Source organism: Lissotriton helveticus, chromosome 6 (assembly GCF_964261635.1).
Source record: "Lissotriton helveticus chromosome 6, aLisHel1.1, whole genome shotgun sequence".
In the NCBI taxonomy this organism is placed as follows: domain Eukaryota; kingdom Metazoa; phylum Chordata; class Amphibia; order Caudata; family Salamandridae; genus Lissotriton; species Lissotriton helveticus.
Genome location: NC_136067.1, coordinates 592,659,959 through 592,683,363, shown reverse-complemented (window position 1 = coordinate 592,683,363; position 23,405 = coordinate 592,659,959). Strand labels below are relative to the sequence as shown.

Genomic DNA, 23,405 nt, shown 5'->3' with positions numbered 1-23,405 from the left:
TAACATGAGTTCAAACACAGGTCCCATTGCTTGAAGAGGTCAGATGTCTTAATCAGGTCAGATGTCACAGTCATGAGTGGAGTACTTATCTATAGCTGAAATTGATATCGTAGTGTGGTATACATGCTAGAAGTCACATCAAATCAGGAAATCGTTTTCTAATGTGAACAATGTATCAGCTAAGACATCATTGTAGAAGACAATAGGACGAGCTTACATGGGGTAGAGAAATAAAACAAAACCAGAAACATACATTGTGTTGCCACTGATTGTGTTCTTTAGTATGTAGGATATGGTGCTGCAAGATAAATCTATACCTAATACCAATACCAAGACATTCAATTTAATCCACTTTAGTATTCCAGTAGTGCTTTTGTTTCACATAGTCAGCAATGGGGTGATTTCTTTGTCTGTTATACCAAACAGGTAACATCCTACGGCGGGTCAAACGAGAAGGAGGAAGCGTCAAGAGTGCTCCACAATTTTTTGTTAGTTACATGCCATGTGGAGGAATGCAAAACAGTATTGTCGGTCCCTCTAATGGATGACACCCATTCTTTCCACATTGTGAACGAGACCTCCGAGGCACTCTTCCACTTGCATAAAACGACTTTGCACGCTAGTGTAAGTAATAGATCTAGTAGTTGACGGTCGTGATCTCTTGGAAGTGTTGGGTCTATGGCACCCAGTAGTATGTAGATAAACTCCCTCTTTGGCTTAATCTTAAATACGTGCTCAATGTAGTCAAAGATGTTGGACCAGTATTTTTGTAATAAGGGGCAGTGGAAGAGCATGTGTGGTAGATCCCCGTCAGATAAGGAACAATTCCAGCATGTGGGGCTATCACGTAGGTTTAGCTTAAATAATTTTTGAGGGGTCCAGAAAACCCTGCTAATTAGCATATATTTGGTTTGGGAAAGGATCGGGGACAACTTATGTGTAAGGGCTGAGGCATGAATCCTATCCCAATCAAGGTCTATGCCTGTGGTATTTGGTTCTCCTTCCCACCTAACCTCGTTCCGTCTTTGGGCCTTGCCTAGTGTTGGCGAAAGCATTTTATAAACTTTAGAGACGAAGTAACCTGAGGCCTGTAGGCGCTGGAGCAGTGGTTTTAACCAAGGATCTGAGAGTGAAAACGAGTGTGTGGATAAGGCCGCTTTCAACTTTAGGAACGCATAGAATCAATTGGTTGGAGGCAGTGTTTAGTTTGTATCGTAGAGTACGGCAGTGGCAAGTGACCTTCGAATAAGTCAGAGACCATGTTGATGCCCTTAACTGACCAGTGTTCCCAAAAGGGTGATAGTCTGTTAATCCGGATATTTGGGTTATGGGATGATGAAGTCGTTTTTTTTATCTGGAGGCCAGTATTATGGGTTTGGTTAAGTCTAAGGAGTGCCCTCCTGGTGTTAAGCATAATGTACTTGGAGTGAGTAAGATGCGACAGGTCCATGGTGAGTATCGCGGGGAGAGGGGCTTTGCCTATGATGGAGCTCTCTATTTCAATCCATAGTGGTGTATAACCTGAGTTGTCATTAAACCAACATGCCCCTTGTTTGCACAAAAATGCAGCTTGATAATTCCTAAAATTGGGAAGACACAGGCCACCTTTTATCTTGGGTAGTCGTAGCTTTTTCATGGAAACCCTGGGCTTCTTCCCTTGCCATAGGAATGTACTGAGTAATTTGTCTATTTTTTGTAAAAAGTCTTCTGAGAAAGTCAAAGGGAGCATGCTTGCCATGTAGTTAATTAGGGGAGTGACCATCATTTTCAGTGTCTCCGCTCTCCCCCACCACGATAAATACTTTGGGGACCACCCCTCTAGGAGTTTATTTACTTTCTTTAGGAGTTGCTCTTCGTTAATTTTTAGTGTCGTAATCAGATCTTTTTCAAAGTTTAAGCCCAAGTACTTGAAACTCTTCGGTTGCCAGGTGAGCCCTGAGTTACCTAATATGTCCTTACCACCCATATTATTTAATAGCTTGACCTCAGTCTTGTCTTTATTTAAGGAGTAACCAGACACGTCAGAGACTTCCTCTATCTTGGGTAGCAAGGCAGGTATTGCTTCCTCAGCCTGCTCAGATAAAACTAAAACGTCATCTGCATAAGCTATTAGTTTTATAATGCAGTCGTTAAATGGAATCCCTGGGATGTTATCATTGTAACGGATTTGATACAGGAAGGGCTCAATTGCCAAGAGGAATAAAGAGGGAGATAAGGGGCATCCCTGTCTAGTCCCTTGTTGTAACTTAAACGGTGAAGAGAAGACCCCTCCCGCCCTTACCCTTGCCGTGGGACAAGCATACAATGACATGACCAATTTAGTGAAAAACTGACCTAATTCAAACTTGTGCAGGACAGCCTCCAAATAGGTCCAGTCCACTTTATCGAATGCCTTCTCTGCATCAAGTGTTATCGCTGCAGTAGGAGTGGATAGGAATTTAGCTTTCTCAATGACATGCGCTAAGATTCTAGTGTAATCGCTTGATAACCTATTTTTTAGGAATCCCGCTTGTGAGGGGTGAATTAGGGATGGAAGGACTTTCTGTATGCGTTGTGCCAATATTGAAGCTAGAAGCTTACAATCTAGGTTGATTAGTGAGATGGGCCTATAATTCTTTGGGAGCTGAGGATCTTTCCCTTCTTTTGGTATAACGGCTATAACCGCTTCAGCTAGCGTCCCTGTTACCTCCCCGGTCTCGCCAATCTCATGGAACATATTCAATATTGGTGATGTGAGCGTCTGGGAGAAACATTTATAACATTTTGCCGTGAATCCGTCAGGGCCGGGGGCCTTCCCACATTTAAGAGATTTGATCGCACTTGAGACCTCTGACTCTGATATTGGCTTATTTAGTGTCTCCCGTTCTGTCATGGTGAGTGTTGGTAAGTCACATTTAGTGAGGTAGTTTTCCACCCTCTCCTTCATATTAGTGTTCTTGGCATATAAGTTCTCGTAGAACTCCTTGAACAATTCCGCGATTTTAAGGGGGTCCGAATTGGGCCTTCCTTTGTCATCTACCAAGGAGTTGATTATGTTTCTTTGAATTTTAAATTTAAGGTATGCTGCTAAACTTTTCCCTGCCTTGTTTGATTCGCAGATTTTAAACCGTTTTCTTCTGTCTAACCAGACTCCTGCTCTTTCACTGATTAGTTTGTTGTAGGCATATTTCTGATTTGTTAAGTTGTTAAGCGTTTCAGAAGATCTATTCTTCAAATATTCACTTTGGAGTATCGAGATATCTTTATCTAGTTTCAATAGAGCAGCATTATGATTCTTATTTACCGCGGATGTAATCTTTATGACGAAGCCCCTTATGGTACTCTTAAGAGCTTCCCACCTAATGGAGTCAGTGGTGTCGCCCTCCTTGTTAATTGTTAAGTATTCTTTAATGGCGGTTTCTATGGTGTCTCTGTGTTTCTCTCATTTAGGATGGCGTCATTGAGGTGCCACATTGACTGACGAAGTGTTGGCTTAACGTTTGATACAGTTAGTGAGATGCATGAGTGGTCTGATACGAGTCGTGGCTCGATGCTTGTATCCTCGATTCTGGCTACAGCGTTCCTAGTGATGAAAAGTTAATCGATCCGTGAGAATGAATCGTGTGGAGGGGAGTAAAAAGAGTAGTCTCTGCCATCGGGGTTTTGCAGGCGCCATGTGTCTATCATGTTAAATCTGCTGCATAGCCTAGTAAAGTCTTTATGTGCTTTGCTGGGACGGAAGTTACATTTAGAGTCCGTATCTAAGGTAGGGTTGAACGGAAGGTTGAAATCGCCTGCAAGGATATGGACCGCCGAATCCGGGATAGTATCCATTTGTGTTGTGAGTTCTGACCAGAAGGAGGGTTCGTGTGAGTTAGGGGCATATACGGTTGTAATGTAAAATTCAGTGTCGTCCTTGATCAATTTCGCCGTAACCCATCTACCTTTTGTGTCCATTGAGGAAGAAACTACTTCCACGTTGGCCTTTTTTGCTATAAATATTACCACACCGTTTTTCTTAGCTATGGCTTCAGATCCCACAAGTTCTGTATAAAATGTATTCCGTAGGGTATGGAAGTGTTTTGCCTCTAGTTTCGTCTCCTGTAACAAAGCAATGTCTCCCTTCTGTCTACGAAGGTATTCTAATATTTTCTGCCGTTTAATCGGCTGATTTAAGCCCTTCACATTCAATGAAAGTATTTTAAGGTTACTTATACTCGTTGTACCTATAGGAGTATCAAAAGAGGACGCCATCATGTGTCACAGACATACAATATATAGAAGAACAGTTTAGTCCTATTGATCGACAGTCCATTTTGACTAGTGAAACCCAGAGTAGGCTTATGGCAATGACCATGTTTTTTGTTAATGAGGCCACGTCGCCCACAATTCTATGAGAATTCCTGAACAATATCAGTAGGTGAACTCTTCGTGGATAGCGCACCTGCAGAATGGCGCAAACATTGGTATCAGTGTAGGCAAGAACAATAGTGGTTTCCATAAACACAATAGGAAGCACAGTAGAACACATAAAGAAAAGTAGAACAAAACATTCCAATCCCCTCCCCAGCTCCCAGAACCCCCCCCCCTCCACCCTCTCCCTCAACCCACCCTTCCCACCCCAATTGTAGATAAAGAACATGGCGACTCGGGGACGGCCGCGCGGCCGCCTCCAAGCAACTTGCACATATCAATCACGTATATTGTAGGAACTGCAAATGCATTTCTGAACGTGGATGCAAATAAGTAGGGAACTTTGTAAAACCACTTCAATGACTATAAGAGAGGCTCGTGGTGTGTCGGACAATTCTCCTAGCGGGCAGACCAAAGCAAACCAATAACATGCCAGATATATCTGTAACAACTAGTAACAAAACCTGATTACAACAAGGTGAGCGTACATATTAGGTAGCAATTGAACGTATAGTGTAATCACAGTAGTTTAGAGGAAGAAAACATCACCATTGAGAAGGCATCCGCAAGTAACGACCAAAAGCTATAGCAATATAAGACAGTGCGGAATATACTTGTACGGGAATATTCGCATATGATCACAGTCAGCTGGTGAGCAGTGCATACGAGGACCGAGCAGAGGCTGTGTTTGATGTACTATGGGATTCCAATAGCAAGTGATCACTTGTAGACAGATGCAGTCGCACCCATTAGTTCCGGTGGGGTAACTTCCATACGGCCATCTTCCTGGTTATATAGTGAGCGTCTGAGTTTTTGTGGATCGAAGAAAACAGTGGTTACACCTTGGATGGTTACTTTAAATTTTGCTGGGCCGATGAACCCATATTGGTGGCCAAGTGATTTCAGTTGCGGTCTCAGTGCAAGAAAAGCTTTCCTGATGTCCATAGTCTCTTTACTGAAGTCCTGCGATATATATATTTTCTGGCCTTTCCATAGAACATGTTTATGTTTGCGGACAAATGTAAGGATTTGTTCAACATGTTGGAACCTTAGCGGTTTACATATTATCGCTCTTGGGCCTTTCTGGTCCTTCTGTTATTCTTCCCGGACCCTATGCGCCCTGTCAAACTCCAGTGGTTGGGTGAAGGTGAGGCTCGTGGCCTGTGTAAACCATTGCTCAAGGAAGGCTATGCAAGAGCCCTGGGAGTCTTCTGAATTTTCTGGGATACCAAAAATTCTCAGGTTCCCCCTCCTATTTCTATCTTCCAACTCCGCCACTTTCCTTGAGAGGTGGTCAGAACTCAAGGTGAGATGTTTAATAGCTCCGCAGGTCTTGTTTTCAGTATCTTCCAACTTGCTTATTCTACTCTCAGTCTCCGACAGCCTTGAGTTGATGTCTCTAATGTCTTGTCTGACCGCAACCACTTCCTCTTTAGTGGATTTGGCCAGGTCCTTAACTTCCTCCAGTCTGCTCAAAATAGTCTCCATTGCTTCGCTAAAATCTTTTTTCCCTTTAAATGGAGAAACCGGAGTTGGTGGGTCAGCTTTCAGTCGCCTGGAAGTTTTTCCATTTTCTTTATCACCCATTTTGAAGACAGATGATGGGGTGATATTTAATCTTGTGTCTCTTCTTGTGTGATATTAGAACACGAGTCCACTAGTGCTTATCTAGCGTTTCAGCGTTTCAGCGTTGAGTAGCGCACTGAAGTGGTAGATTTGCTCATGAAAAACCAACAGTAGTGACTCATTAGAGCAAGTCTATGATATTATCTCGAGAATATGGCAGTATTATGGCAATATAATGGCACTATAAACACCAACTAGGCGAATCTCGTGTACGACTGTGCTGGCAGTACATTAGCGGCCGCCATTTTGTAAGCGAGCACGTCAGGCGGCTCCTCTCATGGCGTCTAGTCGGCGTGGGCGATCTCAGGCAACCTTCGGGAGTTGGTGTAAACTCTAGTCCAAGCAACACACAGACAACGCCTCCGCTGTTACCATTACCTCGCCCGCCCTTGTGCTGCTCAACTCTTTTGAACACTGCCCCCGTTTCCGTTTCTCAGAGTGTCTCCGTGATATTGGTAGCGCGACATTGGCTCAGAAGCATTAGTTATGTTGCTGTTGGTGCATGAGCTCCGTGTGCCACTAAAATTGGGTCGTAGGAGCAAGGACGCTGGCTGTATGCGGAAGATAAGTAGGGGAGAGTGATCCGGTCGCCATTTTAAGGGAGAGGTTATTCGCGCCGTTTACTTTACTTCGCTACAAACATTAAGCACCAGCCAGCAGCAGTCACACATTACTCACTGCCCTTGAATCCATAGTGCCGCTGAGTCCCAGAACCTTGAGTGGACCGTTGGTGTTGTGTAGGGATTGCCTCGCTCGGTGGTCGCGTTGCCTCCGTCGCTCCGGCAGCCACGTTGCTCCAGCCTCCGTCGGGTTCCGTCCCGCCCCGCACTCTCTAGCGGTCGAGACGAGGAGGGTCGTTTTCTCCTGCGTTCAAGGTCGGAGTCGGCTCAAAATTGCTCCTTTAGATAGGGGTCAAGTTCCGACGCCTGAATTTCCTTTCAGGTCGGGAAATGATGTCGAATTGCAGCTCCCAGCATTAAAATGCCGTTGTCGCTTGGAGGAGCTAAGGGTTACGCCGCCATTCTTCCCGGCGTCCAAGCCACGCCCCCCGAAGTCTCTGTTTTTACACAAGTTCCACAAAGTCTGAAAAGTCCTTTTGAAAAGATACCTTGGGTAGTCATATTTTGGCAGATGTAGGTTACAGTTGTTCTTTTGATGATAAAAGGTTTTAAATCAATAACACTATTGACAAACTGAGCAGAGCTCAGGAAGACTTCCTTCACATGGCGTGCAGGAGAAAATCTGAGAGTAGATGCCTCTGTGGGAAGTGTTCTAAAGGGTGCTGTAGCCTAATTGAATGGAGTTTCGTTCCTTATAAATTATGTGGATTAGGTAATCAAATGAATGTCTTTTAGTCATTATAGGCTATGTGTGTTTTATGGTACTGCTTTACAATTTACATTTCAACATCGGAGAATGATTCAAGCATGTGAATCTGTGAAAAATCCAATACTGAAGAATCAGCTGTGCCACACAGCCTTATGCTTTCTAAAAACATTAATATTATTGCACATAGTTATAGTTAAAGAACATGGCTCTTGGGTCAGCCTTCTTTTGTGATTAGTTAGTGTGATTGTTAATTGGCTCTTGGGTCAGCCTATAGGATAGCAGAAATCCAGTGTGTTTGGCCTGTCAGCCTTAGGGTTGTCTTCCCTCCAACTTTTTGCCTTCCTCAAACATTTTTCAGACTTCTTTTTTGCTGGCCTTAGGACTCTGGGCACTTTACCACTTCTAACCAGTACTAAAGTACATGTGCTTTCTCCTCCAAACATGGTAATATTGGCTCATACCCAATTGGCATACTTTTAATTTACTTATATGTCCCTAGTAAAGTGCACTACATGTGCCCAAGGCCTGTACATTAAGTGCTACTAGTGGGACTTCAAAACTGATTGTACCACCCACTTAAGTAGTCTTTAAACATGTGCAAGGCCTGCCATTGCAGAGCCTGTGTGTACACTTTAAGCTGCTATTTCAACCTTGGGAAATTATTCTGTTTCCAGGCCAAACCAACCTTTTAAATACATATAAGTCACCAGTAGGTTACACTTGGACAACCCAGAAGGTAGGGTGCAATGTATCTAAAAAGTAGGAGATGTACTTTTGGTTTCAAAAGTCCTGGTAGTGAAAAACAAATGTAAGAGTTGCAAGGCCTACATCTCCCATAGGATAACTTTGTAATTACAATATTACATTTTATAAGTGTAATTTCCAAATGGGAAGATATTACTGGTTCAAGTTTGGTGTCTCAGTGATCCTAATTTTAAATCCTAACTTACGGTGAAGTCATATTTTAAATTGCAGTTCTGAAAATGCCAGTTTTAGAAAGTTATAGGAAGGTAAAGAGCTAACAAGGGAATTGTTTCTAGAAACTTTTTTATATTTTTTCCAACTCAATTGTATAATCACTTAGGGCCTGAGTAGGATGGCGGTCGGACATCCCTCTGGAATCGGAACCGCCTGACTAGCTGTCACACCCTGACTAGCCCACACCCTGAATCACAAAGCCTGCCACATAGTGCCGGGATATGTAAGGGGGCACCATAGGTACATCCCAGGGACCATGTCGAAGGGCGAGGGAGGAAAGGGGCCCGCTACGGGCAGCCAATGTCCCTTTCTGCCTGCCTTTTCATGGCGTGTAAACCACCATGAAAAGGCAGGCAGAAAGGGACATGGTAATCCTTACAGCTGTGCCTGGTATGAACCGCCACTGTTGTAGTGATACAAGTCCCTTCGATGAACGGATCCATGGTGGTTGGTCTACCCGACTTCCAACCATCCACCCGCCATCCTAATGTGGCGGGCCGTAATCAGGATTACAATGGTGGTGGGACCGCCATTGATGGGCTGTAGGTGGCGGTCCCACCGTCATAGTTATCAGGCCCTCAATAATGAGGAACAATAAAAGGAAAATATCATCCAAGTTAAAATGGAGAAAAGTATGAGGCAAGGGTATTTATGACTGGTAGCAGTAGTAGAAGGCATGTTCATAATGAACTGAGGTTTTACCAAAATATGTTTTGATTAACTGATGAATGATAACGTATGTAATGAAATGTCGATAATATATGATTACTGTAAGTTGCTTACAATAAAAAAAAATTTTTTAAAGGAATGGGTTATTTTGATTTTCAATGTTCTGACATTATGTAACTTTTACATTCAATTAATGAGTTTACGTCCCTAGCATTACTTTCGTATATTTTTCTTTTAGCATTGCTTTTCAGTTGAATTTTACAATGCTATGACCAAGAGAGGAGAAACAGTGAACTCAATTTAGCTGTGCTGAGTTTCTGCACACCAGTCAAATGGTAGGCCCCTGCCTTAAAAAAATATTCTTTCTCATCACTCCTAAAAGGGGTTTAAGCCTTGGCATCAATGTCTCTTTTGTTTATCTTTTAGTATTTAAAAAACATGAACCTAAACATTCTTTGTTAAAAGAGTAACAATTATTTCTTTTTGTAGCTCCTGTGCTCAGGTTGGTAGGTAAGGCACTATGTCTCTCCTTACATCACTGATCTTTGTGAGAATGCAAAGAACTTGTAACATAACATTTTGTTATGGCAAAGGAAGAAGGTAAAAAATATATACCTTTAAGTCCATTAACACCTGCACAAAGCCTGTATAAGTTTGGTAAGAGTGGCATTAACTCCCCCCGAGTGCACATATAGCAATAGTAGTATTGTAATTTAGCAAATAGCACATCAATTGAAGGACAAGTGCCTAATGGAATGAAAACGTATTGGCATTCCTAAGGTATTAAGCCTTAACATTATTCTAAATTATTCTTTCCTTGTTCAATAGTTTTTACAAAGAACTTGGGATTGGTAAGAGAAAGCCAGTGGGAAGAGTAAGTTACTTCCTTAATGCTGTTGTGAATGACTACTTTATATCTTAGTGTCTGTGCTCAGGTTGTACAGGTTTTCAGTTTCTGAATGCACTTTATAGTGGTGTTACATTTACATTTGCTACTTATGTCTCTAAATACAAAACATGTACTTTAGTCCCACGTAAATCGAATTGCTTACTGCATAAAGTGTTTACATCAGCAAGTAAAGTTTTTTTATTGCAGGCCTGGCTACTGACTGGCATATTTTTTGCTGGTACTTACACTTCTTGAACCAAGCGCAAAAATCTGTTTTGCCATGGATTTGCAAAGACAGTCAGTCGTCAACAGCGATTTACTTTTAACAAAAAGTGTTGCATCTTCTTTGTTTTGCAAATAGCAAAGGTCTCATGCTTTTTCTAATCCTCTGGTACGAATTGAACGAGAACATGCAATCCTTGCCTTATAAAACATTTTCCTTTTTTAATAATTGAATCACAAAGAAAAAATATTCTCACTCTGCCTTTTTGCATTCTTCTAGGAAAAGTTGAAATTTTCTGCTTACTTTTCCTCTGGGTCAGCCCTAGAGAAAGTGGCACGTCGTTTTACAGATTACTTATTGTCAGTCAAACAATAAATTCCAATGTTACAAGTATCTCCAACTAAGGGGCCAATTCCGATGTCAGACAGACCACAGCCCGTCCAACATTGGTCAGGAACTGGAACCGAACGACTTCTTGTCATCGGTTCCAGACCGGCAAGTAAAAGCAACCCTAAACTTAACAATGGGAGCATGCATTCCATATGGAATGCATGCTCGCATTGCTAAGTGCAGAGGGGCATTTCATCCCTGCACCCCGTGACAGACACCACAAGGTGCCTGCCACTGGGTGCAGGGATCAACAGAGGGGTACCATAGGTGCCCCCTAGGCCGCAATTCGGTGGCCTCACACCCATGAGGGCCCTGCGGCGCCCCTCAAAGAAAGTTTCACACTGCCTTTCTGTATCGGAAAGACCGGAACAGATAGGCAATGGGAAACTGCCATCATACTCCCTCGGCCGAAAAGAGTACTGAAGGGTTTCCAGACAGTGGACAGGCTCTCTGAGCCCATCGGAAGCCATCCGGAAAAAAGAGTTGCATTCCTCGCCGACCGAGCCCATCGGAATGGCTCGATCAGAATGGAATCCATACGGGCAAGTCCGATGCATTTAGGATGGCTCCGACCTAGTGTCGGAGCCACTCCTAACCACATCGGAATTGGGCCTCGAGTATTTCTTTAGGTAATGGCCGCAATTGCCTTCCCATGTTATCTCTTGAAGGTTATTACAATTACATGTACTTCTGTCTTTGGGTTGCTGTCTTACAACTTGTATCTACACTCGAATTTACTAACAAGTCCATGCTGTAGTTAGCTCCTATCATTTGGCTGATTCATTATTTGCTGCATGATGAGAAAAACATCATTTCTTTTTTTAAACTAATAAAACTATAACAAAAATATATATTGCTCTGAAAACATCCATTAGTTCATCGTCATTTAAACATTACAGTACTCAAAAAAACACTACAAAATTACATAACACAATGTCAAGGCAAGATCTTTTGGCTTTGCCAATGCTAGTTCTCCTTTGCTTGAAAACCTTAGTTTGGGCATTCCTGCTTTAACATATTAGTCATAAACCTTTACAGTCTACGTAAAATGTTGCATTCCATCACCTACACCACATCACATCTCATCACATATATGACCTGCAGTGCACTTGTCATGTTAGCACTCATTATATTACTATGCTTTGGTCAGATTGGGGCAGAAAAACAGGCCTGACTCTAAAATAAAAGAGGACCCTCCATTTGCGAACTAGAAAGCTGAAAAAGTGTCTCACATTTGCAAATTAGGCCAGTTTTGAACTTGTAAACATGAGCTGTATATGTTTTGCAAGATATGGGTGATTGCATGTCTTTGTGCTTGCTGCAGGCAATGTTTGAGATAATACCAGGAGAAACCAATCAACACTCTAGGTCATAAAATAGGCACACAAACAGCCAGAAAACCAGGCTATTAACTGACCTGTTAGACCAGCCGTTGGCCAGTCCGTCCCCAGTGATTGTCTCTCCCTCTTGTAACATTTGCTGTCTGCAGTTCATGCACTAACTTGGAGAAATTATTAGTTAAATATATGTACTTTAGACAGCACAAAGGCCAGAAATAGGTGCTCGGCCCTGCACTGAACCATCACAGCTATTTATGATATGGCCCGATAACTCAGCGCAACATAAGACAATGCAAGATACAAGCCATCCTGAAGATGGAATAATTCTAAACACCCATTATTAAAGTCTACCCTTAGAGAAACCCAATTTTGAGGTCTTATTCACAAGCAACCAACATGGACCAGTGAGGAGTCACTGCTACTGGCTAAACCGGTTTGTAATGTGCTACATATACGCACTGAAATATATGAGGAGAAGGTTAGGCTTGAGTATCGCCTCTAGTTATCTGGCAGGATAAACTTTATTAAAGAGGACACTGTTGTCAATGTCAATAAAACACAAACCATCAGAGTCGTCAGCATGCTGGGTGTAAAGTTAAGTTTCAACATGTTCAAAAAAAAGTTATTTCTCCTTTAGTTTATCAGTTTTGCTAGTCTAAACTACTTTTTGCTTATCTGGTTGTGCAAACAAAAACTGTCTTTATGCATGACATTGATTAAAAATTACTGTGTCTGCTAGCAGTATATAGTACTTTTGAAAAATGACAATCACATTTGCAAAGTTCCTACTGAATGAAGAGAAGCTTATTATAAGGGTATGAGAAGACCAAAGTGTAAATGTGATTCGATAGACTAGAGAGAGATAATAATGGTACCAGAGTGTTTTGCAGTATAACTGTCCACCATTCAGTCAAGAAAAAAACGAGTTAAATGTAATACCTTTCATGAAAAACCATCATGTATTGCTTCTCAACAGTTACGTTCAAGTTGACCGCATGAATGGGAAACATAAATTAACTTGAAAGGACAGAGTAAACATTTGACAAAATGTAATTTTTAAAAACTTTTTTATTAATACAATATCAACATTCTTTTGGTGGCTAAGTAAAGCCTAATTGAGGGGGGAGGCTCTTCTGACAGTTGGAGATAAACGCTGTGTGGCCAGGAGAGATAGTGAATGTTTGAAAACAGGGAATATATTGTCCTTATCTGCTATGAGGGGAGTATGGCCCTTCTACAGTATGACTAAAACATATTTTCCATTTATTTTAGCAATCCATTTCGATAGGTGGAAATAAGCATGCACCCTTGTTAGGAGATGAGCAATTTCATTGTTTCATATTAGATATCGGAATAATAAATATTCTTATTTCATGACCTATCAGCAATAGTCCATAGTGTGCTTAATTAAATAGTTTTCATAATACACAACACAAATGTTTCACTGTAACAAAGAACAACCTGTTCTTGCTATCTCGACTACTTTCTCATATATTTTTACACTACATACAATATGGATTACAAAACAAAAGAATAACTTTTTTCTTTTAGAAAAGTACCTTTCTTGCTCTGACAAATACTGACTGTCCACATCTCTGTGTCGACGATCAACTGGACTTCGAGAGGCATCATGGTGTCTAGTTGGAGAACGTGATCTTCTCATTTGATAAATTTCATCTAAACTCCTAAAACAAGAAAATAACAAAACATGAAGTAATTTTATTTTTAGTGTTTTATTATTCAAATCAACACTTCATTCTGAGGACAACCTGCACCCCAGTGAACTAAACAATTAGAAATGTAATATAATTTCCGTAGATGTACAAGTCTTTTTATGTTTTGTTACATGGCCAGATAATTCATTCTGTGGAACAATTCACCTAGGCAAATTCAAGTTTGATAAAAACAAGGCAATCGAAGATTCAGTAAAACAGATGGTTAACAGATATTATGTCCACTATTTCAAGTTTTTCCATTAAAAACTCTGCATAACAGACCAGTTACAGGACTTAAATGTAAGACCGAAAACCTGATATTTTCTACAAAAAAACAAAACACAAGAAAGACTTTTTCAGTCCAAATGCAAAGTCAGGGCATTATTAAAGAAACCTCTGCATGTAGGTGCAGAATGCCACAATCACTAAATCATATTCTTCAATATACTGCAGACTACCTCTCTCTCAAACACACACTCACACACACACCCAGCACAGCCGCACACAATACATAATGGGTTGCTGTGAAATGTGTGCTTATATTAAGTGCTACCCGTGACATTCATGAAACAACAATCACAAGGCAGAGGAACTGAAAACAAGCACTGGGTGCAAGGCCTCATTCTAGGGCGCGAGGTGCTTTCTCTTATTCAACTTTTTAAAACTGTTACTGGCAGGTTCATCTCAGATGAGGGTCTACTCACAAAAATATCATGTGGCATGTCTGCCACTCAGATTTATATCTTCCTACGAAATGGAAAAACATTTGAAACAATAGATGAAGGGTAACGTTTGCCTTGCTACGATTCCTTTAACTTTTAACCAAATCATCCCCATTGTCTGCAGTTTTAAACATGGGTAATGCTGCTTATTATTGTTGTATCAGTAGCCATGTCCTCCACCGCTCCAAATTAAGAGCACTACCGACATAGAATCTTATCACATACAAAAAAATGAAAAGTGAAGCACTCTTCACTGGTTCCAAATTAGAGCCAGGTCGCTAACTTTTTGTGGTTGAAGAATACATATCCAACAAACAATGAAATGCACACAATGGTCCTTGAGGAACCACAGAATATGTCACAGATCACAGGGGTGGGATTTCCTTTAGACAGACCCATTCAGAGTGACTAAACTAGGGGTGGCCGGTAAACTCCACCCTTCTGGCGTACTTTTTCCCACTAAGCGATCTGCTTGGAGCGCAGAGTTTGGCAAAAACTCCAATAACCACCGAGTGGCGAAGTTTTTCTCACACATGGTTTACCTGCTGCAGAAACAAGCAAAGGCCTCTGATGCTCCACGTGGTGCCGGTCGAGCAAATTTTACATCTCGGCACAAACAATCTGTCCGGCTGACCGGAATTCTGCAGCTCACAGAACTTTGCAGAATCTCACTGAGGTTTTAGGTAACTCTGCCTAATTCCGCAGAGTAAAACTCTGCGAGATCCGCCCACCCTTACCATGACCCTACAAACAGTAAAACGTACTTTATTGCCTGTGTGGTTGTATGTTACAATTGTGTCCATTATGACATCGTCCTACCACTGAATCGTCACCACTGTATGTCCTACTACCGCATCAGCCAGGTAAGATTAATATTTATTTTACTACCCCATATCCCTAATCTACTGATTTACAATATATTTTTGTATTTGTTTATTGTAATTGTAAACGTATCCCCTTTTTCTTTTATGTCTTTCTATTTTGTTAATAACTTAATCCTAAATCCTTAATATATTTAAACAATGTCTAATTCATTTAATCTCATAACATTTATTTCAATATAGTTGATTTAAAAAAGAATTGTATTTAGCAAACTAACCAAGAGCCTTAAGTGGACCTACATTTTTAATAGGAAAGTACCGGTATTCTCCCTTTACAAAAGTCTGAGAATATTGATATTTTCCCTTTAGAAATATCTTCTCATTTAAAAATCTTTTTATTATTTAACAATGTTATAAATAAATACTATTAGAATTCTTTTACATCCTTATCATATATTACATTTTTGGGAAATAATTTATATGGGTTACCCTTTCTTTTTTTTTTTTTTTTTTTTTTTTTTTTTGGTTAAAGACTTTTATTGAGCAATCAAATAAAAATTACAGAGATGGGCCCACAACCACACGGGCTGGCCGCTAATAGCAACGCACAACATAAGAAGCAAACGATCACTTTCGTGGCCAGGCACAAAGCATATACCAATTATTGCTCAAAGCATAGGACAGGACATAACAATTTTCTGTATTAATCATAAAAACAACGAACTCTAAACAAGGCGAATGCACATTAATCAAGTCAGCCCAGAAGGCGGAGGGGAAAGCCACTAATCAGGAAGACAAAAGCAAATCAATGGGACTCGGCAAGGCCGGGGGGGGGGGCCAGCGGGGAGGGCAGGAAAATCCTAAAACAACATGAAAAAATTTCGGGAACGTCAGCCTAGGGAGTTAAGGTAACATCGGGAGTGTCAACCAAGGGAGGGGTACAAATATCTCCACGATATGCATCCCACTGACCCCAAATCTTCGTCCACGCCCTGGGTCTGCCCCTAGCCACATAGACGGTCTTCTCTCGGAACATGGACCAGTCCATGTTATCCTCCCACACCGAGACTTCGGGCAGTCGGGATGCGCCCCAGAGTTGCGCAATGTCCCGCTTCGCGACCATGTATCCCAAGGTCGCCCATCTGGTCTGGGCCACAGAATAGTCGGTGGGTTCCCACACGTTCAACAGGCATCGTCGGGCCTCAGGCCGCAGGGTAATACCAGTCACATCAGACATCACCGCAAGCACATCAATCCAGTAGGCTGCTACCACCGGGCACTCCCAAAGAATATGCAGAAATGTAGCACTCATCCCACAACCACGCTTGCATAAGCCATCTGGGGAAAAACCCATCACAACCAGACGCGGACCAGTTACATACACCCGGTGGAGGATCTTAAGTTGAACCAAACGGAGACGGGCGGGGATGGCGACCTCTTTCGGAGAAGAGAGTGCCGACTGCCAATCCTCGTCATCCAAGTCCAATCCGTCACCGACCCAAACCTCCCTAAGTCGGACCAATAAGTCAGCGCGATTATTAATCAGTTTCTTGTAAATAAGGGAGATAGTGCTATCAGGCAGGTGTCCATCCAGTATGCGATCCTCAAGAGGGGAGGACTCGGGCAGGGTCACATCAGGAGTCAGAACTGAGGCCAGGGCATGCCGGACCTGCAAATACCGAAAAAACTCTCTATCACTCAAGTCATATTCTGCCTTAAGGGCCTGGAAAGACTTCACTCTACCCTTCACACAGACATCACCCACTTTACATATACCAATCATATCCCAGCGGTCAAAGCCCTTAGTAGACCAGAGACACCCCAAACGTTCAGAAGCATAAAGCGGAGTTGCCATTGTCAGTCGGTTCTCCCATCCCAAACTCACATTCGCGGCGCGCCACACATTGACAGCGGTCCTGGACGGGCCCACAAGATGGCGCCCGGCCGATCTGGAATAAAGCGCTCTATTAAAATCCCTCCCCGGCAGCTGGAGTCTATCCATCTCAAAGGCCGGATCTCGACCCGGGGAATACATTGCGTGGTTAATGGCAGACAGCTGGGCAGCCCAATAATATCTCTTGATATCGGGGAGCGCCATGCCCCCGTCATACCAAGGGATGGTAAGTTTTGCAAGGGCAATACGAGGACGCCCGTCCCAGATCAGCTGCCTTTGAAGACTCTCAATCTCTCGGAAATAGGTAGCGGGAATGTCGTCATAAGAATTTTGAAGCGCGTAGAGGAATCGCGGCAAAGACATCATTTTAAAAAGGGCAGCCCTGCCCAGAGGAGACAGGGGTAGCTTACGCCAACGGGCCACATCCAGTCGCAGTCTAAGAAGCGGGGGGAGGAGGTTACGCTCGAACCGGAGTGAGGAGTCCAGCGTAATAAAGAGGGTTACCCTTTCTTAAAATAGATTATCATTTTATAGATATTTATTTTAGTAACCTTCACTGCTCCTTAGAAGTAAGTGAACATTATTTTATTATACTAGCTCACCTTTTAATTGTGTATTCAGTTTGTAATGTATTTACATTAATTAAGTAACCTTTACCCCTCTATTCATTTTATCTATATCTTCTGAGGAGTTTACAGTGGAATTATTTTAACATCATTTGTTTATTTCCTATGTTTTGTGATTTGTTATTCATATATCTCAGGAGGAGGTCCTTTGATGAAACGTTCATATTTAAAACGTTATCTTATTACTTATAATTATATTATAATATAAATTGTATTTTAATGAATAACCTTGGCTTCAACTTGATTAATAAAAATGTTATTTTCTTTTTTTTAAATATAGCTACATCTAATTGACATATCAATAAGGAACTTACCTCACCCATTTCTAATGTATTACTATATTTAATTCAATATTTTTACCATCATTTAATTTTCATTTAACCTCCTTATCCACAAAATTATGTAATGACCTTCAAATTTGTTTAATTATATTTTAGTTCATAGTCCAAACCTTAAAATAGAAGATTAAACTCTAGAGGTGTGTTTGTCAACCATGAACTGACCCACAATGTAGTTGTTGTGTCAATGTAGTCGGAGCATTGCAGTAGTCAGACAATGTACTGGAGGCGATGTAACAAGAAGTTGAATATTCCTCCATCTAAGAAAAAAGAATTGGAAATGACAATTGGTCTGGCTTTAATAATCTGTACTCTCGACTCACACAGGCACAATACTCACTCTATACTTATACAAACAAGTATGTTATCCTCTACTTGCACACACATTGATACAACACTTACTGTGAGCTCACACAGCTATTTCACTCGGTCTGCACTCACACCAGTCACTTCAGTCACCTTACATTCATACAGGCACAACACACTCTATATTCTGACCCTTTCCAGCATTCTTACATACTGCACTCACTCTGCACTCATACCAGACACTAAACATTTGTATAGCACCTACATGTTGGTGATGTTTTGAAATCAATGGTCTTCTATTTTACCAATTGGGTTAATCTTGGGCAAATAATACTCCAACTGTGCTTCTGTCTCCTAATACTACAAAAGATTAGCACATTCAAACATAGTTAAAGAAGCAAATACCCAAGGCACGCAACCAGCATTGTTATGTTTCACACATTCACTGCCATTTTGAAGGTTCTCACTTTTAGTATTAGCGTCTCTCAAGGCAAATTTGTTCCAAAAGCTGCATTTTTCAGGCCTGCACCTATGCTGCACTTCTATCCACAGAGTAAAAAATGCTAGGCACATTTTTAAAGCTTTTATATGACTGAAAGATTGAAAGTAGGCCCCCAGTAGGCTCTTCGAGTTTTGCTCCAGCGTGAATCCTGCTTGTGTTTCTTTGCTCCTCATGCAACAGACCACCCTCCCCCTTGCCAAAAAAAGCACACACACCCAGGATTAAGCACATCAGTTGGTTACCTTAAGCAGGTGGCATTGGAGGCTAGCCCCCAGCCGCTTCCAGGCCTAATGAGGGGCAGTATTGTATTTCATCTCCTAGATATAAACAGGCCAAAACTTTAAAGGAATTCTTCAGATTGTGTGAAGGGACTAGGCTGGTGGACTTCACTGGGAGTTAGCTCCAAAGCCTCTCCTTGTGGTATGATGGGTGGAGTTGAGGGGAGGCTGAAAAACAAAGTGAGTCCCTCTCAGACTTGGAAAAAAGGATCCATCCTACCCTAAGTAAAGAAGGCCAATCCCCCCTCCACAGATACGAGCACCTATTGGCCTATATCTCAGCTGCTTTTCCAGCAAAAATAGTAGAGAAAGCCATACACCAAGAGTTGGCTTCTTTTATAAATTCACACAACCTATTAGGTCCAACTCAAATCGAATTCAGGAGCCAACACAGTACAGAATCAGCCTTGATTGTGGCATCAGAGATCATAGGGTCTTCTCTAGACAGAGGAGAAAATGCTACATTGATAATGTTAGACCTCTCTGCAGCATTTGACACGGTCAATCAAAATCTTTTGGTTGGCCGTCTCTACTTACTCGTACTTAGGGGAATGCGTTACCCCTTCAAAAATCTTTTCTGTCAGAATGGGATCAAAGCATAGCCCTAGACAAATGTGTATTCAACACTTTTGTTTTCCCATATGGAGTGCTCCTTAATCCCCACTCTTTCATCTTATATGTCACATCACTAACTAACCTTATAAAATAATTTGGGTTCTCACTGATATCTTATTCTGATGACACCCAGATTGTGGTCTTGGTTTCAGGCAATCTGGACCACACTGCTGTCAAATTCCATGTTTGTATGAGACATATAGGAAACGCGAAGAATAGTAATTGCCTGAAACTAAACTCAGGGAAAAATGAGGTGCTCCTGTTTGGAAAAAACAACTCGTTTTGGTCTTCAACTTGGTGGCCTCAGGAAATGAGTGCTTTGTCTACACCAGTAGAAAAGGTAAGAAATACAGGAACCCTTTTCGCTAACAGATTGACATTTGAAAGCCAAATCAATCAAATAACATCATCAGTTTTTTACGCTGTCAAGATGATAGGAAAATCCTTCCACTCTTCCCTAAAAACCTGCAAAAGACAGTGGTCACTTCATTACCATTATCAAAATTAGATTATTGCAATGCACCAACATGCAGCAAATACTCTTTGACAAATTGTTCTATGTAGAATCCCTAATCACTATTCAGCATCTCTGGCGGTTAAGGAGTTACGTTGGCTACCTGTAAAAAAGTGAATTGCTTTCAAGGCTCTATGTATTGCCTTTAAATCACTACACAACTCAGATCCTGCCTACCTGAGACACATCTTCTCCTGGTACATCCCTCCCAGGCCACTTAGCTCATCTGCTACAAAACCTGAGGAAACCTAGGAAAACCTTAAAAACTTGGCTATTTACCCAATAGTCTTGAGAGTGTACTGACTTACCTCCCCAAAAAAGTAGGGATTTTTTTCACACTGAATTAAGTTAAGGCAGCACCAAGATGCCCCTGGGTATTTGAGCATTTTATAAAAATACTTCACATAACATAATAACCTAAGGATACCTTCCAGAAATAACAAGTTCACATTGATTAAGGGTCCAGAGAGCATGTTGTTTCAATTATGAAGACACTTCTGCACTACGGGGTGCTCTCTTGCATGCTTGCACTTGCGCACATAGAGTCTAAGATCACTTTGCAGATATACAAGGTTCTGGGGGAAGCAGTCCAAGGATTCCAAGGATCTGCCCGCACTGCAGGGCCACCTCCTGAACTTCTGGACTTTATCGGCATCCATGCGAGCTCTTGTGTTCTCACTCCTTGCCAGCGACAGTGCCTGCTCAAGCATACCACACAATCCTAATGCATGCAGATGCTGTATTCTTCGGCTTCACCTGTTTGGCTGCAGGGCACCACAAAAGTGACAGGTTCCTTGTTCATAGACAACCCAGCCTTGCGCTTTTAAGGGTGTTTTACCAGCACAACTTTGAGAGTGGCTGTGTTAGTCCCAGCTGTTTGTGTGCCTTCATACAAAAGACATCACATTACTACATAACAAAATCCACATTCATTGAAGACAGTATCCCGTAATTGGTGGCCCCCAAAATCCACATTTCTTAACTGTACACTGCTAACAGAAACACCTTAATCCACACATTCAGTTCTAGACTCGTTAAAACCGGAAGATTCCCAAAAAGCGCATTAAAATGTTTTCCATTCCACTCTGAAATAACAGCACCGAGAAGCCTCTTTTGTTGAACGTTCTACTCAATGACATAACATACATCTCTCCATCTTCACAAACCAGAGGAGCAGTTTCAAACAATTTATGACAGTTAACTCTTTCTCTCGTGTTGTATTGTTAGTTTATCACTATTTGAAGGTCTGCCTAAATATTTGACACATTGCCTCAAAGTTAAGCCTGACTGTTTTGTGTCAAGCTACTAGATGGCTAAGCACGGATTCATTTGGGATTTTGTTCCATTCAGTTACACAAAAGTTATAGAAATCTTTAGTGTAGAGCAGCACAGCATACGTCCACTAAGGCAAACAGCTTCAGATCTAACTGCAGTGCACCCAGGGATTCCACGATCAATATTCACTTGGAATCCAGAATGCACTACAAAACATAACAGGGCATGTGCCAAGAATGTATGCTAATGCATAGTAATACAATGGAATGTAACAGGTTTGCTTGTGTTTCCCCTTGAGAGAGTTTCAGCTTGAGTAGGGTTTCACCCCTCTCAACCAGTAACCCAGTTTCCGATACCCTCTATAGTGTTTGTCGTTCCCAGACTATAAAATAGAGTTTTTGCAGGATCACTGGAATAGTCAGTAGCACAGGGTTAACAGGAGGATGATGTCACCATGGTACTGGAATTATCTGATACAACAATGACACTCCCCCAGAAATTCCATGGTATGAGATGTTTCTTTTGTTTTCACTCAGAGGACATGAATGCACAACAAGTACTCTGTCCCTCATATGACCATCCATGCCTTTAGAAGTGGACAGAGAGGACTGTATTTCTTAGGAACTTTAAGAATGAAAAGCATCAGACAGGTACATATCATAATGAGTATTCTTGGTCAACAAAAAATAACAGAGGAAGGCACGACAACTCATGATGCCCTCGGAGAAATACAGGAATATGTGCCCCAAGTCATTATTGAGGCACAAGACACACAAATTAAAACACCATTGCAGACGAGGTAAATATAAAGCATGCAGTGCAAAACACATGCTGGGCTCAGTGAATAAAATGAAAACATGGCATGTAATTGTTGGATTTGCACCTCCAGTGCAAAAGGATAAGATATTTTTTTCGTGCTCACATATTTCCTTTTTTGATGTGATTTACTTCGCATGTCGGAATACTGTTAAATAGTGCCTGTTTAGCACTATTGTTTCCTGTTTTTTTCATTAAACCACATTACAAAAAAATAATATTTTCTGAATGATTATTGTGGTTAAAAATTGCATTGTTTCGTCCTTTACCTTTTTCTTCATATTTCCTGCTATTCTACAATTATCTTTCCATTCGTTGCTTAAAGAACTCTTACTGTTGAAATGTGGTGATAATTTCATTTATCTTTCGTAGGTTAGAAACTAGAGACTTCATGTATAAAATAGCTAACCGCCAAAGTCTGTGCGCCAGTCACTTTCTGCCTAGGAGGTTTTTGTGTGGCCCTTTGTGGAGTATGATTACATTAGTGTTAGTTGCAGGGCGTCCTGCGGTACACCACCAGTGCTCATGGCCTAAGGAAGGGCACAGTGGCAAAGATATGGTTACAGGTTCTTTGTGCAGGCATGTGTTTGTGTGACAGACCCTGAAAGTGATAGAGAGAAATGCGAATTTGAAGAGTGACAGCAAAAGTGTGCGTGAGAGAAAGAAATGCAAAGCAAAAAAAGTGCCACAGAGGTAGAAAGAATAAAGAGCGATAATGAGAGTTTAAGAGGGAGAAGCAGCTAGAGAGAAAATCGAAGGGGGAAAAAAGAGGGCTAAAGATTTTTTTTTTTTAGAAGATTGGGGAGAGATGCACAACACGATGAAAGCAGACAGGGCCTGATTCATATTTTTATATGTGGAGACTTCGCACTCACTACTCGTAAATACCTTTATCAATAGCAAACAGTCTCAAACTTACATGAAAGTGAAAGTTTACCTTTGTGAATCAGGCCCAGAATGAATTGAGGGAGTGTTGACATGGAAAGATTGAGCCAGACAGTAAGAAAAATTAAGTTAAAAAGATGAGGGAAAATGGCATCTTAATCAAATCTAGCCATAAATAGTTGAATTACCTCGTGTAAGATGTTTTGTGTGTTTTCCTGATTTCTGTTTTATTTGTATATACCTAGTTTGCTGCCAATTTGGA

At 41.4% G+C, this 23,405-nt stretch overlaps 1 protein-coding gene across 7 annotated transcripts in view; it reads right to left on the bottom strand.

Moving 5' to 3' along the window:
• RIMS1 (regulating synaptic membrane exocytosis 1) overlaps positions 1-23,405 on the bottom strand; it is a 2,308,950-nt gene that overhangs the window by 861,938 nt on the left and 1,423,607 nt on the right. For all 7 annotated transcript variants that reach the window (XM_078648052.1, XM_078648043.1, XM_078648046.1 and 4 more), the window contains one exon: positions 13,396-13,521. In XM_078648052.1, the coding sequence (XP_078504178.1) occupies positions 13,396-13,521 (126 nt within the window). The remainder of the gene's footprint in view (positions 1-13,395; positions 13,522-23,405) is intronic.